The 18,362-nt window shown below is 43.1% G+C and overlaps 1 protein-coding gene across 1 annotated transcript in view; it reads right to left on the reverse strand.

The window, feature by feature from the left end:
- cenpe (centromere protein E) overlaps positions 1-18,362 on the reverse strand; it is a 35,420-nt gene that overhangs the window by 1,761 nt on the left and 15,297 nt on the right. The window contains exons 34-55 of the mRNA XM_079215704.1: positions 17,215-17,322; positions 16,900-17,118; positions 16,719-16,811; positions 16,564-16,647; positions 16,185-16,292; positions 15,858-16,088; positions 15,457-15,540; positions 14,972-15,088; positions 14,645-14,878; positions 10,335-10,556; positions 9,814-9,909; positions 8,861-8,941; positions 7,380-7,490; positions 7,098-7,271; positions 6,790-6,999; positions 5,918-6,130; positions 4,658-4,861; positions 4,003-4,179; positions 3,797-3,897; positions 3,253-3,350; positions 1,932-2,067; positions 1,313-1,638 (exon numbers count right to left, since the gene is read on the reverse strand). Coding sequence (XP_079071830.1) covers positions 1,313-1,638; positions 1,932-2,067; positions 3,253-3,350; positions 3,797-3,897; positions 4,003-4,179; positions 4,658-4,861; positions 5,918-6,130; positions 6,790-6,999; positions 7,098-7,271; positions 7,380-7,490; positions 8,861-8,941; positions 9,814-9,909; positions 10,335-10,556; positions 14,645-14,878; positions 14,972-15,088; positions 15,457-15,540; positions 15,858-16,088; positions 16,185-16,292; positions 16,564-16,647; positions 16,719-16,811; positions 16,900-17,118; positions 17,215-17,322 — 3,427 coding nt within the window. The remainder of the gene's footprint in view (positions 1-1,312; positions 1,639-1,931; positions 2,068-3,252; positions 3,351-3,796; positions 3,898-4,002; positions 4,180-4,657; positions 4,862-5,917; positions 6,131-6,789; positions 7,000-7,097; positions 7,272-7,379; positions 7,491-8,860; positions 8,942-9,813; positions 9,910-10,334; positions 10,557-14,644; positions 14,879-14,971; positions 15,089-15,456; positions 15,541-15,857; positions 16,089-16,184; positions 16,293-16,563; positions 16,648-16,718; positions 16,812-16,899; positions 17,119-17,214; positions 17,323-18,362) is intronic.

Below are 18,362 nucleotides of genomic sequence, written 5' to 3' on the forward strand. Positions count from 1 at the left end.
CTATTAAATATTACATTTATAATAATTATATATCATTTCAGAAGGACAATACATTTAAAAAACAGGCAGAGTGATCATAACGACACCATGGCTTTGGTGTGTGAAGCTTTAAATTGAATAAATTATGTTTGTGACGCCAATACATCAATTATTAACTTAATAATATTGTGTCCATCTTTATGATATAATGGCGGGGTCAAAATCCAAACTCGAAACCAATTGGGAGAGGGTTGTGATGTGACTGTGGGTCAGTGGTTAGAATATCCGACTTTCAGTCAGAGGATCGGTGTTTCGAGCCTCGGCTCCGCTAGTCCATGTTGATGTGTCCAATTTTTTTAAAAGTAAAAATAAGAACTTTTCCACAGTGCTGGGCTTTTTGAGACTATTTCGCCTGCTTTATAAAATACCCTTTCACAGGCACAGATGAAGCTGGGTACAAAGGGGAAATTCATTGAGTTTTGCTGCCCCTTATATTTAAAATCACACGGCAAACCCACGAACCATTTTCCTAATCAGTCACGTGGTACGGCCGGCTCGCGAGGCTTCGAACGTCACCGCATAAGTCATCGACGAGCCTCGCTACGCGCTTCACCAAAATCTACCTGGATTACTCGACACGCGCGTCGAAGCCCCGACACGAAAGGACACATCACTAGAAACTAGTCCTAATTATTTATTAATACCATCATTTGAAGTATTACATATTTAATCTTGAATTAATTCAATTCAATTAAGACCTAGTATCACATTATTTCTGACTTACAAACACTTTAAATTATAACATGTATTGTGTTTCTGTAAGTCTATTTATTTTACATCAACAAAAGGAGACTAAATATTTGAAACACCTCTGGAGCTGCCACATTTTTTATTTCTTAAGCGTGACTGAATATTCTGAATTTAATCAATTTGAAATAATGACTTCAAACATTTTGATCATCTTTCAGTTAAAACGTTTGAATTCATTTTTCACGTTTTTTTGCAATAACCTCAGCTTCCATTTTGCTTTGTTTTATTGTCAAAAATATAACGCCTGAACAAAAACCTGCAATTTCCATGAACCTATAGCCAGAGGTTGCTCAGCTTGATGCAGTGAATCATCTGAGGAAGGAGTGCATGATTCAGGCTTTTAGTCCCAACACCTCATGCGTGTTAATAAAACCCTCAGTGGTGAATATTACAGCAGTTACCCGTCTCTGCGTTGGGTTTATCGGGAACGTCGGAAATCTCTGGTGAAAACAAACAAGCTCAGGTCTTTACGACGTCAAGACGCACAATAACATGGAGTGGCGAACTTTAGAAGGGGGCTGACCTGGAACCGTTCCGAGGTGCGAGTTATCAAAGAACTGCTTGGGGTAGTTTCTGGACAGATGCTCGGAGCTTCCCCCCACGTCGAAGAATCTGCTCTTGGGAGAGTCGACCAGCGAGGCCCTCGGAGAGTCCAGGACCTTCCTGGGAGTGGCCGCGAACTTCTTGGGCGAGCTGAAGAAGTAGGTTGTGTCCGAGGTCACGGAAAGGGCCCTCTTGGTGGGCGTGCAGGGCGACGAGGGCTTGTCCACCTCTGCCTTGCTCTTCACTTTCAGCTTGATGGCTCTGGTCTTCCACTTGCCGATCTCTTCCTGCTGACTGGACACCGAGCTGACAGGGACAGACAGGGTTCATACACATTTTGACCAATGGATTTCCATGACTTTAAACCAAATTTCCATGACCAAACAATTTGTGAAATCTCGGTGTATACATGAAAAAGTAGTATTTAAACTAACAATGAGAGCGTATGCCTGCTTATATTCTGAGCGTCTTCCTTTTTAAAAGCATATTCATTATTTCAAACTCCGCGTAAATGAACGTCATGAAGATATGAAAATAACACATTTCCATTACTTTTCCAAAAACCTTGGGATTTTTAATCTCAAACTGGTTCCTCTCACCTTTCCAGCGCGGCAATTTTCAGTTGAAGCCCTTTGACCTCCTGCTCCAGTTTGGTCTTCTCCAGCATGAAGCTGGTCTTGATCAGCGAGCCTCTGGGGTGGGTCAGTCTGGCATGGAGGTCCTCGCCCTGCAGGACTGAGTTCAACACGACTACGTCACCACTGCTCCGGCATCACGGAAACGCTACGGAAACCGTTTTAGTCTGAAAACCTCGTGGTTGCGTTTTAAGTCCTGACGGGTCAGAAACCTTTGAAAACTATGACGCAGACACCCACAACCGCTCCTTGATTGGTTTAATTGGTTCGTTTGAGGCGGTGCGAACAGAACGTTTGACCTGGGGCGAACAAAGCGAAGGACGCGGCGCGAATTCGCGTGAGTTGAATTCTCCCAACTCTGGCGAAGAAATCGCGTGACGCAAAGTTGCGGCAGCCAATCAGCGTTGAGAAGCTCCGCCCGCCACCACCGCCGTCTCCCCGTTATGAATGAAACTGCTGCTGCTGCGCCTGAACCAGCGCTGACAGCGGCTTCATTGAGACGCTGTTGTGGGACTACGGATAATAGTATGAACCCAGACACCATGGAGTTTGATGTTCCGATATATGTGGAGTTTACACAAACAGTATAAAGCAGAACTGGTGGTTATTTCCATGGTGGATGGCATAATCGGTATCGTTTTACGGAGATACGCGAGAGTTCCTGGAGGAGTCGGTGAAATTCACCGAGCTGTGTGCGGCTACGGATGATGTTATGAACCCAAATACGAGGGCGTTTCATGTTCCGACATGTTTGGGACTTCCACAACAAGTATAAAGCAGAACTAGTGGTTATTTATTCCATGGTCGATAGCGGAAATGAAAGCTTCGTCGCTTGTCTCTCACAGAGGCAAGCAACAGAGCTAAGCCACGCCCCCTTCGCGCCGCGATTTTTCGCGTTTGGTGTGAACACCCTCGTTTCACTCGCGCGAGTAAACTTCCGCGGTGGACGCAGCGCGAATTTTCGAGCCGCGTCCGGTGTGAACATGGCATTACACAGGTGTGATGCTGCATTGCTGAAGCTATTATTTTTTTTACAGCTTTAACTGTATAAAAAAAAAAAATACATTCAGGGATGTATCGCTGTTCAACATTATGTCCTGTCTGTGTGTAGAAGTTATTGATTTGGAGAGCAGAAATTACACATTTACGCTAAACTTGTGTTTCTACTCCCTGCACAAGACTCATAGGTTCAGAAAGAGATTTGAAAACATCTCAGCTGCAGGCAGAATAACTACATCTCTAGAGGATGGAAATAAAATTAAAAAAAGACAGACAGTTGACTTACACGAGTCCTCTCCTTCCTGCTGGGTTTTCCTCAACAGCTCCTTCAGCTTCCTCACAGACTCCTCCTTTTCGTTCAGCAGTGAACTCATCCTCTGGATGCTGAGGAGGACAAAATCCAGTCCTTATTACTAAAGAGGACAGCGGTTGTTCAGCTCACGACCTCAATGTGTCGGAGGGAAGAAATATTACTTCACTAATCAACCAGATGAAACGTTTGACAAAACTATACAATACACAGGCAACTTTGTGCTGCTCTGTAGCTTTGTGCTTTGTATTTTGCGTCTTGCGTGTTCTTCTCACCACGTATAATGTTGTATTGTGTCTTTCATCCTGTACCGTTTGTGTTGTTTGTTATGACCCATCAAGAGACTACAGATGCAAATTAGCTGAAGCTCTAATCTGGTACAGTGCATCAAATGGTGACATTTGTTTAAACTGCACATGGTCACTTTTAAATAAAGAGAATTAATCAATGACAGGGGAGCATCTTTTACCATCCGCACACATTTTAAAAAACAGCTGAAGTCGATGCATCGGGCTCTTACTCTTGTTTGTGTTTATCAGATGCTGCACTCGACTCCACCTCCACCTTGAACAGCTTAGTCCGGAGGTTTTCCAGCTCAACAGTGCTGGGCGATGCATTTCTCTAAAGTAGAATAATACAAATATTAGGACAGCATCTGTAAACGTATGAATGCCAGAAAGAGAAGAGGCGGCTTTTGGGGGACTGAAAATGAAGTTTTAAATGAACCTCAGACTGCCGCAGTTTGCTCTTGAGGGTTTGGATCGTGCCGTCCTTCTCCTCAATCCGAGCGCGGCTGTCCTGCAGCTCCGTCTGCAGTAGCTGGGTGGCCTGTTTGTGGTTGGACACTCGGCTGCTGGCTTTGATCCGAGCCTCCTCCAGCTGCTCAATTTGTACTTGCAGAGTCTGAAACGTCCGCAAAAAAGGTCATTTTGAGTCAGTCATTTCCACAAACAGCTGGTCTATGTTGCTTTTAGCAAACTAAGAAAAACAATATTAAGTTTTCTTAATACATGTTGTCTAAATGTTAAGTTTTTAAATCTATTTTGCACTTTATTATCATTATCTATATTCACTTTATGTTGGATAGGAGAGAAACAAATATTCAGTACGTTTGCACATGTGGAATAATTGACAAATAAAGCTGACTTTTGAATAATGCATTCGTAGAAGAGAATTAATCCACAATTGGTACAAACATACAACAGCGTGTGTTTAAGATGACCACAAAACATGTGTTGGCCCATCACTCACGATAGAAAAAGGCACCGAGTGACTCAGAAGCTTCTGTTCTCCTTGCGGTAGAGAGATTGATTCATATCTGCTTATGAGGTCATGAGCGCATATACAAAAAGGACATGAAAAACTGACACATTGGACATACTTTGATGGTTTCTTTAGTTTGCTGGAGCTGAAGCACCAGTTGCTGGTTGTCCTTCAGCAGGGCGAGCTCCGTCTTCTGAGGCGCTCCCTCCAGCGCCTGCAGCAGAGTGGAGGTCCTACTCCTCTCCTCTCGGAGCCGAGCGTCAGCCTGAGCCTCCAGCCGCTTCAGCTCCTCACACGGATCGTCGTCTTCATCCATGATGTCCTACAGGAGTCGGTTGGATTATAAGACAGTACGAAGACCAGCGATACCACTGCGATACAGACAGACGACAGATGAGCGGTAGGTGACCGTTAAAGATAGGGCTGCAACAACGAATCGATAAAAATCGATTATCAAAAGTGTTGCAACGAATTTCATTATCGATTCGTTGTGTCGCACGATTATTACGCCGGGCAATAAGTCGCGGAGAAGAAAAAAAAAGAGCGGAGCAGAGCAACTGGCCGGCCAGCGCTTCTGAGATTGGAGTGAGACACGAGAAAAGCTGAGGTTGTGATGTTCTCAAAAATAGAAGATCTTTGACGAATCGAGTCTTGGCCAATCAGCGTCTTCATGTTCCTCAAACTTGTTTTTAATGGAAGCTAGTCAGCTTGCTATCACGTTAGCTAACGTGTTTAGGTTGTGTATTGTCGTTTAAGTTCCGTTATGTTCCGTTACAGTTCAGTCTTGCTTGTAAAAAAACGTAACGTGATGAAACATGCCGTCACCCCTCGGTCTGGTTCAGTTCGCGTTGTCACTCGTTAACGTTAAACCGGCGGATCTGGCTGCAGGTTTTTTTTTTACTCAAAGTAGAATGACGCAAATCACGTCGTTGGGCTTAGCCAACAACGTGATGTCGTGGTCATAAGAGACCGAGAATGAAAGAGTTTAAGGAAGAGGACGCTCTATATGTAGCAGTACAGCTTCCCTCTGTCCCAGTATTTCATACATATTGATAAAGCAGGGTATGTAAATGCAGCCTCTAGAGGGATCAATTACAGTAAAAAGGGCTCACATTTGGCAGATGTAAAGCATAGATGTGTATGTTTTTAGTGTTAGTCCATTTTGTTGTTTTAATTAACAGCTCAGGGATGTTCAAGGAGCAACCCGTTTGTGCACTTTCTGAAGATGTTTTGCACTGTCACTTCTGTTTTGAATAAAGGGTTGGAAATGAACGCTTTTTTGATAAAAACATTTTTTTATCCGATTCATCGAAAAAATAATCAACCGATTAATCGATTATTAAAATAATCGTTAGTTGCAGCCCTAGTTAAAGACTACCTGCAGGGTCGTCTTCATGCTGTGTGCCGTCGCAGATTTGTGGTCCAGCTCGCTGCTAATGATGCCGGCCAGCTCGCTGGCACTGAACGGTTGTCTGTTGAAGACGGCCCTCAGCTGCTCCTTGAACCGCTCCTGGACTTTGGAATCGGCCGACATCTCTTCGAGGCAGGACACCATGTTGGCCCGGAGCTTCTCCAAAATGCTGGACATTTTCTACAAAACAAAAAAAAAGCCGTCATGAAAGTCTGAGTGCAGGAAACCTAAACGAGGAATAGGACACGATCACGTATAACAGAGGAGGTCACGACATTGTTGAGACTCATCCTTTCAAACGGTTCTGGATTCAGTCACCTTACTCAAGGTGGTTTTTACTTTTGCTTCTACAGAAAATGGAGAAAGCCAAAATAGCTTTTGCCAATCATATTTAAACATGCAACTGAGGGCCTCTTTGGATCGACGACAACACTAAATATAGGGACAACGATGCCAGAAGTAATTTTTTTTGGGGGGTGGCTGTACTTTAAGCGTTAAATTGTTTGCACACTTGCCAAAGAAACATCAGTCTGTCACGGCCGGCAGTTACTTTTGTTCACGTTGTGTATCTGAAACACTTAAAAACTGGATATTTCAACCAGGAAAATTTTATCTATTATTATTATTATTTTATCTTTTATCTTTTTAGCCTTTTTGGTTTACATTTGGGCAAATTGGTGCCATTAAATCTACTTTAGTCCCGATAGCTTTAGAAATCAGGAGATACAGAGTGCCAATTTGATGCCAGTTTCATAAACCGTGTGCCTCTCTGTGTGGAAGTGACTGGGATGGTTCTTCCCCTGTAACGTTAATCCCATCCGGCCTTTTGAGAAGCCCACCTGCAGATAGAGCCGCCTCTTGTCCAGCAACTCGGTCAGTCGGCCGTCCCACAGCGCGTGGAAGTCCTGGACTTTCACGGAGCTGCATGGGGCCTGCGCTCGGCACAGCAGGAGATCCTGCCGACGCCTCTCCTCAAAAACAGCTAAATCTTTCTCCGCCAACTGCTCGAACAGATTCCTGCAGCCCTGTGCTCGCGCCTGCAGTTGCTCCTGGGGAGGCGCAGAGTGGGGAGGTCGCGGGTTATCCAGAGGGGAAGACCGTTGCGAGACTTCAAATGGGTAGGGGAAATAAATACGTTGACATTTACCGTAAAGCGCCCTAGAGTCTGAGCCATCTGCAGCTGCAGCTGCTGCACAGCGATGAAGGCGTCCACGCTAGGTTTTGATAGAATGCTCCACTTATCCTCCACATTGTAGTTCTGCACGGTGTAGTCCTGCTCGGAGCAAATGTCTATGAAGGTTTGGAATCTTCCCAAGGACTCCTGCAACGATACAGGTTCAGTGGGATCAGAGATCTATTGAACTGGTGTTTTAGAATGCCTTTGCCTCTCAGCTGCTCGGGAAAAAAACGGATCCATTGGCGACATTACCTGAAGCTGCTCAGTAGAGTCCTGCAGCCGCGACGAGTCCTGGGCGCTCTGATCCAAACGGCTCAACTGCTCCCTGAGCGCCGAGATGGTCGCGTTTGCGTCGCTGAGCAACTGAAAGAGGAAGAAAAAAAAGATTATGCAAATGATACAAAGTACATATGACTCTTCTTCAACATCACAATCTGCCTTTGTTTAGTCATCTCTGTGTAGCCCTGGGGGTTAATAATAATAATAATTATTAGTTGTATTAAATAACTGTGAGATATGTATATCTTGCTTGATTGAGTGAGTGCAAAGGTGTCATTTTGAGTACGCAGGTCATTGTGTTTCACCAGTGATCATTGGTGAGTAGACCAGGTGGGGCGGGGTTTAGGAGAGAAAAGGTGGAAGGTGAGAGCGCGGGGAAAAAAGGGAGGAGAGAGAGAGCAAACGTGAGGGTCGAGAAACAGGTGTGAATGAAGCATTGCTGAACTGTTTCTGACTGGATGACGTGGCCGACGGAGGACACACGCGCCGTTGACTGAAGGACGGCGGGTGGAGCGATTCGGGAGGCAACACGGCACCGGAGCTACACCTGAGCTGTGTGTGGGAGTGCGTGTGTGTGTGTACCCAAGTAGTAGCACATTGGAACTACGGATTTGTTTTTAAAAGTCTGGTTTCTTAGTTTGAAAAGTTTTGTTTTGGTTGCATTATTGTTCCACGAAAGGGTAGACATGATTTAAACAGTAAACTATTTTTTTTTTTTAACCGAAAGCCATTGTCTGTGGTCAGTCTCTTTAACATCTAGTATGGTCAATTATTTAATCACTGAATTCTTTCAATCATGACAGTTAAACCTTCAGTTAGCTACCTTTAAATAAAAGAACCCAACCACTCCATCATTAGATCTACTGTACAAGAGAGTGGTGGGGTGCTACATCTGCAAAAACTTGAATGCTGACGAGACAAGAACCCAGAGTTCCATCTTAAATGTTCCCGCCACACATGATCACAGTGCCGCTGAGGTGGAACTAAATATTCTGTAAATATCTGTTAGTTTGGTTTGAGACTAAAGAAGGTGGTTCTGATGAGAACAGATCCACTATTACAGTGGGATTTGATCATGCTTTATTTCATACAATATGCCATTATTGATTTTGCTTTTCTGTACAATTCTTTAACAGCTCCCATATTGATTACTGATCAACTTTCTGACGGATTCCCCCACAAGCAGTCCCTGGCCCGCTGGGTTAAGTCCCTCGGGCCGCCTGCCCGGTGCCCACTCCCGTTGAGAAGAGTGAAAATGTCTGGTCCTTTGTGAAACCACGGCACGCCTTCGTCCAGGTGATTAACAGAAAAAACATCTTCGTGCTGCAGGTTTCTAGCAACGTAGACGCAAAGTTTGCCGTCGCAATATTTTTTTGCCACTGAACCGCGGAGACGTAACATTCTGTTTGTTTCGGACAATTTGTAACCCGACTTTAGTAGGACTGTTTACCAACCTGCTGTGAGGCGTCGGGTTCAACTCGAGCATGACTCAGTCTCTGCTTGTTCAACTGAAGCTGCTCCTCGAGCTGCTGCACCTGAAAATAGCAATTGAGTGCTCATTGAAAACAAGAAGCTAATGTTGAGGGAGGCATGGGTACTCTCTGTGAAACAAAAATATAATAATATGGGGAGTTTTAAAAAGGGAGCATTGTTAGAGATCATCCATCGTCTCAGTGATGCATTTTATCTAAACATTAATGAAGAGGGCAGTTATAAAAAATAAGACATTTACAGCGACCCCTTTGTCAGATCTAGCATCTCTAATTTTAGTATGAAAAGCGTGCACACCTTGTTCTCGCATAACTTAATTCACATCATCTAAACCACTTTATTTGGAGGTAAAACTGGAGGGGATTGTTAATGCACCCAACTACAGGAGCTACTTGGCCACCGGCCAAGGAATAGTCTGGGAATTAAAAAGCTGAAGTGTAAAGTGGCATGTTGTGGTTTTAGGGAGTTTATTTGTCAACCGTTAAATTAAGACAACTCTTTTAAAAATGTATTAACTGGTTTGAGTATTTCTTCAAGCAAAAAAAATTAAATACAAATCCTCTGATTCCAACTTCTTAATTGTGAATGTTCTCCTCTGTGATCGTAAATTGAAAATCTTTTGAGTAGTGTACAAAAACACCACATCTTGGACTGTAGGGAAACACTGATCAACATTTTCTGACATCTTGCAGACCAATTGATTACTCAAGAAAATAGTTAACAGATTAATAGACAATAGTAAATAGTTAAAGAAAGATAATTAGTGGGCTCTAGAGCTGGTAATTAGCCCCCTGTTTCTATGTGGATATTAGCTGTATCTTCATATTTAGACACTGATGACAGTGGCACGAAAGTAACTAAGCATGTGTTCCCAACTACTCCTTTCCAACTCTGGCAGTGGAAGATTTGGACATACCGTTTGTAGCAGCTGGGTCTCTCGTTCTGCCCTCTCGGCTCGCTGCTGCGAGTTAAACTGATCCAACTCTCTTAACTTCTCCTGGACGACTGAGATCTGCAGTTAAGAGAGCATACATTAACAAAGAGGAGCTTTAAAACCCTTTAATCACCAAGACCCCCTGGGGGCGGGGGGCACGCGATTAGCGCACCTTTCTAGATAGATTACGACCTGTCGAATCCGCCTATACCATATCGTCTGTGGGGCAAACACCCGCCACTTCCATCCATCAAAAATAAGTTTTCCCCAGCAAAAAAAAAATTAAATATGACTTTTGCTGAAAATGATGTCGCAACCGGTTTTGGTTGGAAGCATTATTATTATTGTTGTTTAACCATATACACGTAATCTCACAAGGGTTACTATATTATAATCAATTAAATTATTCAAATAGCCCTTGTGGTTGAGGCGCTAAACCAGTTCTAGTATGGGTATGACCACTTTTTCATTTTCGGAAAAAGAGGTGGCCTTCTAAAAGTTACCGTCTCCATGTGCTCCTCCAGCTCCGCTCCGAGCTGCCTCTTCTCCTGCCTCAATCCCTCCAGAGCCTCCTGCAGCTGATCTCTCTCCTCGCTGAGAGACGTCACTCTGCTCTGCAGCCTCTCCATCTCCTCTGTGGAGGTCTGACAGCTGGCGTCCTGCTCAGAGAGCAGACGGTCTCTCTCCGCTTCAACGAGCTCCAGTTGCTCAGTTAGAGTTGTCACCTGTGAGGATGGGAGCGTTTCTTTAACATCGATTCAAGCAGTTTTCAAGGTACCTAAACCCAAAACGTTCGGACTCTAAAAGCATTCATCCTCACATCTGAAATCGTACTGTAAAATAAATTGTGACGAATAAAAGTTTACAGATTTGATTGATACCCAAAACAATCAATTGGCAATCTTACTTTATTTGATGTTCAGAAGCGTTATTATGGAACCATTTTCCAGACTATGAACCCCAAGTGACTGGCCCGGGCCTTTCAGAAGCTGGAGCTGGCTGCGTTGTAACGCTACGAAGAAGATTCTGGTATCATATGAAACTAGACAACCTACTGACTCCATTGGTACCAACCAAACCCAAATAATGCTCCAAAATATCCAACTATATTATGGCGAGGGGAAAAACTCCCACCTCAAAGTGTCTGTTTCTATGGGAACCCAAGAGTCTTCCTCTATCAGACACGTCCACTGCCTCCCAATCCTGAAAGTGTTTGGTAACAAATCGGCACATGTTTTTATTTTTAAAATGGCGTTCCTCTTGGTCTCAATGTGGTATTTTGGGTCATGGTGCTTGATCATATGAACTCGTGTTGTAAGAAATTAAATTTAGCACCACGTCTGTGTCACAAATAGGATCAACACAAAACATTCTGCAACAGCGTATGAGACTTAGTTGAGCGTCGGCCATCATAAACATCGGAATGCTTTGAGCCCTTATAGACGTTCCCAATTGATTTTAATGAATTACTCAACATTACCGATTGGTGACGAGAACAATTTGAGGGGTGTTAAGAGGTTGAAGTGACGGTCCTTGAGATTTCGGTCCCGGTTGATGTGGCATTGATATTTAAGGGACAACAAATAAACTCCGTACGAACATGATATTTGTTAGAATCATGTGCATCGGTCCAATTTGTGTGGGCAGAAAATGGAGGAAACGTGTAATTCAGCAATGTTCTTTTTCTTCTAGAAATTTTGCCACAGACAGAGTTCATAATAATAATGCAGATATTTAAATATTGCAATATTTTCATCAGTGGGCCAAATGTTCAATCAACGATTATTGAGAGGAGCACCAACAAACATCATGATGTAAACAGTCAAAGTTGATGCTCATGTTTCATTTTTACGCTGAAGATATTGGCCACATTATCTGCCCAGAGAATTGTTGTAGTTGCTGCCGTTTACATTCCTTATGATGCCAATTACAAAAAAAGAAAAAACGTACAGGAACGTACTACCGTTTCCACTTCATCCTTACTGACCGCCAGAGGCAGTGTTTCACACTGGATATATTCAGTGGTGTCAAGTAACAAAGTACAAATACTTCGTTACTTTACTTAAGTAGAAATTTTGAGTATCTATACTTTACTGGAGTCAAATTGTGTGGATTAAAATGCCCCGCGGGCCGGCATTATTATAACATTAAAAAAAAAAAAAAAAGTTATAGTAAAGACCGCTGTAGCGCTTCTCCGTTCCCAAGTTCAGTTTCCTGAAGCATGATGACCACAACAGACCAGCGTTGATGTTTCTTCATGCTTATTTATTGCACAGCGCTCTTTTAGGCTTTTCGTGTGTGTGTTCTGCTGCAGCAGAAAGACCGCGGTAATGCCTTCTGCTGCGCACACACGAAAAGCCTAAAAGAGCGCTGTGCAATAAATAAGCATGAAGAAACATCAACGCTGGTCTGTTGTGGTCATCGTGCTTTGGGAAAATCAAGTCGGGAACAGAGAGGCGTTACAGCAGTTTGCACGCGCCGTGCGGACCGCTGCCTGCCGTGTTCTGCTGAACTAGAGCGACACACAACACTTGCTGTGCTGCGCTGGTCAATTCCACCCCTCCCCCACTGATCCCACAGACAAGGGCGACACTTTATTTTTTTTATTACCGTAATATACCGCAAACCACTGAAAAGCTCCACTTCTTAGCGGTCAGAATCCTTTTTAATTATGTCGTAAAGCGTTAACTTTAGAAGAATTACGGTAATATGAATCACTTTCTGTCGCCGGAGACAGGGTTTGTACTACAACAGTTTTAGAGTTGTAAAATGAACTGACAGCTGCATGCAGAGTATTTTTCCTCAGTATAACTAACCACCATGTTGCATAAAGACAATAAATTATCTAAGAGTTGAAGCGATAGTTGACTTAACAGATATTTACTTAAATCAGGCATGAAAACGGGTCAGGGATGAAAAAGGTGAGAAGGATATTACCCCTCTAGGGGGGTCCGGGGGCATGCTCCCCGTAAGAAAAATTTAAATATTCCATATTTTAAAAGCATCAATCTGATGCATTTTGAGATGCATTTTTTGCCAACCTGGGGAGAGCTGGAGAAACTTAACTTGAGCCAAATTATTATGGTCTCCTTACTAAGTATTATGCAAGCCATTTCATGCCAGCCTGTCACTGGGTCTAACATTTACAGTCAGACCTGCAAACTCATGAGGGGTGAAAAAGGTGACACAAGCGGGGCAGGGGGGCAGTGACAGGCGAGTCGGTGCCGAACAGCGTCACTCGTCGAGAAGCTGACAAACTATGATCATTACGGGTTTTAATTCTTCTTTTGTCAATACCCAAGTGTGCACACACAAATGTTCAGTTTCTTCGCAATTTCTCGCATGGAATAGCCTTCATCTCTAAGAACAAGAACAGACTGGCGAGTTTCACATGAAAGTTTTCTGGCCATTTTGAGAGTATAATGGAACCCACACATGTGATGCTATGCATAGGAAGGCCAGTTGTAAAGCTTCTCTCACCAGCATAACTGTTTTAAGTTGTGCTAACATAATTAAACAAGGGTTTTCTAAATAATCCATTAGTCTTCTATGCGATGACAAACACAATGTACCATTAGAACACTGAGTGATAGTTCCTGGAAATAGGCCTCTATACACCTATGTAGATATTTCATTAAAAACCAGACATTTCCACCTAGAATAGTCATTTACCACATTAACAATGTATAGAGTATTACTGATTAATTTAATGTTATCTTCATTGAAAAAAACAGGGCTCTTCTTTGAAAAACAAGGACATATCTAAGTGACCCCAAACTTTTGAACAGTAGTGTGTGTGTATATATATTTTGTAGACGTAACACTTACATTATGCAATACTATACTGAATATTGTTTTGCTACTACATTTCACTTCATAATATTACACTTGTATGCCATAGTATGTATAATGTACCAGCCTTTTTATTTGACCATATTATGCCATTCTGTTACACCACTTTACTTTGAGGAGACGTCACTGTTAGTTTAGAACACTGAATAATGTTTCCACCAGTAAACCTGAACATGCACATCTCTCTCTGTGTGACAGTGATTATAACCACATACATACATACATACATACACACACCTCTATAGATTATAATTAACTGCAGGATACACTTTCTTTCTACACATAGATCTTAAACCCTTAAATATAAACAGTAGCCCGGCCACCCTACGGAGGAAACTCATTTTGTTTTTTTTATTAAAATAAAAGTTGGATAAAATCTTCACTTGTCCTCTCCTTACATGTAGTGAGGTGTCGGTAGGTAGAACTTATATGTAGTCAGGTGTTGGTAGGTAGAACTGAGTCGCCGCTGACTCGCCGCTCTCCTGTCTGAAGTCACACGCTGCCACGGACTCTCCGCTGCCAGTAATCTCACTCGCTTTCTCTCCAACAACGTTAGCTAACGTGTTAGCTAGCTGACTAGCTTGCCATTAAAAAACTGGTGGGGGGGGGAAGGGAAATGAAGCCGCTGTAGACATCTTAACGCTGATTGGCCAAGACTCGACATGTCAAAGATCTTCTATTGCTAAGATGATCACGACCTCAGTTATTTCCCGTGTCCCACTCCAATCTCAGAAACGGCGGACAGTTGACCCCCGCCACCCCCTCTCTCCCAAAAACAAAAACTCTTCGGATCTACACGCTTCGCGTAGATTACCTATTTTGGTTTCAAAACGGCGAATTTCGCCGAAAGGTGAGGGATTTTCATGTCTGTTAAATAATCGTCTGTGAGATTGCCACCTGAAACGGTGTGAAAACTGACAATGGACGCCATTTCATCAAAGTAAAGCTAGCGGACACAAACCTCAGCCTGCATGGTCTCCATCTTGTCCTCCATCTCCGCTCTGAGCTGCCTCTTCTCCTGCCTCAGTCCCTCCAGAGCCTCCTGCAGCTGATCTCTCTCCTCGCTGAAAGACTTCACTCTGCTCTGCAGCCTCTTTGTCTCCTCTGTGAAGGTCTGACAGCTGGCGTCCTTCTCAGAGAGCAGACGGTCTCTGTCCGCTTCAACAAGCTCCAGTTGCTCAGTCAGAGTCGTCACCTGTGAGGACGGGAGCAGTGAGAAGGTTTGTCAGCCTCTGAAAACCAGTTTTATGAAAGCACAATCTTGCAAAGTGAGGTATTAGACGCTAACCTGTCGATCCAACGAGCGTTCCTTCTCCTGACACAGTTGGTCCAGATCAGAGTTCACCTGCTTCTGTTCACACAGATCCTCTCGGAGGGACTTCACAAGTTCCTGCGTTGAGGAAGCCTGAAAACAAAATGCAACTTTAGCAAGTCAAACATGAAAATGCTCATAAACAAAGTTCAAAACTGCCAAGAAAATGTCTGATAGCAACAAAGTGAAGCTGCCCCCTCTGGTTTGAGTCTACTGAGATTGTTTTCATTGTTTAGTCTTTTATGCTGAATTACTTATTAACAACTTAAAAAAAGGCACATCTTTAAGAAACTAAATATTTAATGTGGTGGTTTTGGAGATTTTCTTGTGTCTGTCAATCAAATCAACGAACCAGTTAAAATAAACAAGATTGTATGAGTGTTTGTCGATGAGGAATTTCTTGAGAAGAACCCGACGGATAAGTTGATGACATCATCCCCTTTGATGACCGGATGCCTCACCATGTTTACGCTCTGCTGTAGATCCTCTTCCAGCCGCCTCACCTGCTCAGTCACAGTCTGCAGAGATGTATTCAGCTGTGTGATCTGGTGAAGCAGATATGGGGCCATTACTAATCCTCCAAATAAATAAAAATATATATATTAAAAGAAATTTAAAAAAACGTTACACCACAGAGGACATTTTTTAACGTCACATAGTAAAGAAAAACAAGTCAAAGTCTGAAAGTATCTGTGTATTTCACTAGTACGCCTGAAGCAATTATTACGTAATTGCTAATAATTGAGCTGGCTGTGATAATTTTGCATTATCGTCAAATTCCACAATCAAGGAAATTTAAAGTTAAAATGACCCAACTATAAAACTAAGTGATGAAAAGGAAGGGCAACTTGTTGTCACAAACCTCAGTTAGCATGGTCTCCATCTTGTCCTCCAGCTCTGCTCTGAGCTGCCTCTTCTCCTGCCTCAGTCCCTCCAGAGCCTCCTGCAGCTGATCTCTCTCCTCGCTGAGAGACGTCACACTGCTCTGCAGCCTCTGCGTCTCCTCTGTGGAGGTCTGACAACTGGTCTCCTTCTCAAACAGGGCGTCCCTCTCTGCTCGTGCACTCTCAAGCTGCTCGGTTAGAGTCTTAGTCTGGTGACATGAGAAGATGTTCCAACTTGCAATCACAACACTGATAGTGAACGAGAAGTTTTAGGTGAAATATTCTCTGTAAATATTTCAGCTCACCCGTTGATCCAAGTCAGATTCCTTCTGCTCACAGAGAGTCATGTGGTCGGAGTAAAGTTGCTTCTGCTCTTGGAGCTCTGCTTGAAGAAGACACTGAGTCTCTGCAACCTAAAAATAAGAGAAAATGTTGTAAATCAAAACATCAAAGGGGATACAGTACTTCTGAAAAGGAAGACTGAATTATACAGCTTAAGTGAAACATGGCACAAGGAACAGACCTGTTGTTCCAGCTGAGCATGCTTCTCTTTGTTATATAATAAAAACAATAATGATACATACAAGTATGTCAGCAGAAGCTCTTTAACGTAACTGGAAGTGTGATCACAGTAAAATCCCAAAATGTTTGATCTCAGTTTGAGAGCGAACAGCTTCCCCTCACCGTCTCCATGTTACGCTGCAGATCAACTTCTAGCTGGCTCTTCTGCTCAGTGACGGCCTGTAAAGTAGCCTGAAGCTCATTTATCTGGGGAGGAAGAGGCTGGTGTTAATCCAAATATTTGCCATAAAGACAACAAAAGCCACAACAACACTTACCTCTTGCTGAAGATGGGCTACATTCTCATCATGTGGTTGCAGTCCTGAGGTCAGTTTTTCTGGCTCGTTAAATCCACTTTGGGCAAGTGCAACCTGTGACAGTAAAAACATGATTTTTCTTCTTTCTCTGCAGATTAAACGCAAAAATAATAACACGAAAGAAGAATCAATATGAACGCACAGTCTCCATCTTGTCCTCCAGCTCCGCTCTGAGCTGCCTCTTCTCCTGCCTCAGTCCCTCCAGAGCCTCCTGCAGCTGATCTCTCTCCTCGCTGAGAGACGTCACACTGCTCTGCAGCCTCTGCATCGCCTCTGTGGAGGTCTGACAGCTGGTCTCCTTCTCAAACAGGGCGTCCCGCTCTGCTCGTGCACTCTCAAGCTGCTCGGTTAGAGTCTTAGTCTGGTGACATGAGAAGATGTTCCAACTTGCAATCACAACACTAATAGTGAAGGAGAAGTTTTCGGTGAAATATTCTCTGTAAATATTTCAGCTCACCTGTTGATCCAAGTCAGATTCCTTCTGCTCACAGAGAGTCATGTGATCGGAGTAAAGTTGCTTCTGCTCTTGGAGCTCTGCTTGAAGAAGACACTGAGTCTCTGCAACCTAAAAATAAGAGAACATGTTGTATATCAAAACATCAAAGGGGATACAGTACTTCTGAAAAGAAAGACTGAATTATACAGCTTAAGTCAGGGGTCAGCAACCCGCGGCTGGGCGGCTCTTAAGACTCTGTTGCGGCTTCCTGAGGGTTTGAAAAAATTAAAAAACGCGTCACATCCTATTATGTCTCTATCAAGCGCCTTTCCCTGCAGGTGACTAATCATGATTCACAGAGCCCCACCCTCGCTAAACCATCAACAGATAAATAAAAATAAGCAAAGTCACAAGAAAAGTAGAGAGTTTAATTCTGCGTGGATGTATTCATTTGCTTTCACGGCCAACGATGCTGACTGAGCTGCATGCTTGATATGTGGCAAGAAATTAGCAAACAAAATATTTAATGTTGAAAGATACTTCCAGAACAAGCACACAGAATTTGCTGAAAAGTATTAAGCTGCAGGTGAGCCAAGAATAGCAATTTCTCAACTGCAGACAGCAAACTGATCAAAGTAAATATACTTTCACAAAGTGGATCACATCTCCAAACTCCACTACTGCTGCTAGTTGTGTGGCAGCTCATGGGACAGTGAGGCGTCCGTTAGTGAAAACGTATCCGTCCTCCTCCGTTTGCGGTGTTCTAAAAGTCTGACGTAGTGAGGACACTCAGTGTAAACCTAGCAAAAGATATGCGTTTAAAATGTAAACCTCACGTGAGGAGGACAGGGATCGAACCTGCTACCTTGTGATACAGGACGAAGACTCTACCACATGAGCCACATATATAGACAGTTCTCAGGATCCACATAGTTGTGTTTTTAATTGTCCTCAATGTAGGCTGACATGACTTTTTTTTTTCCTCCTCTTCATAAGAGTTTGATAGCTATGACAGGTAATATAGCAATACAATGTCAAGAATTGTCTTTATTCTTGTTCTATAATTTCATAAATACAACAAACTATAGTTTTTGTTTGTATAATATGACTATAAAACTTTATAAGCTGTGATATCAAATAGCTTTTGCGGCTCCAGACATTTCTTTTAG

This window comes from Taurulus bubalis, assembly GCF_910589615.1.
Source record: "Taurulus bubalis genome assembly, chromosome: 3".
In the NCBI taxonomy this organism is placed as follows: Eukaryota; Metazoa; Chordata; class Actinopteri; order Perciformes; family Cottidae; genus Taurulus; species Taurulus bubalis.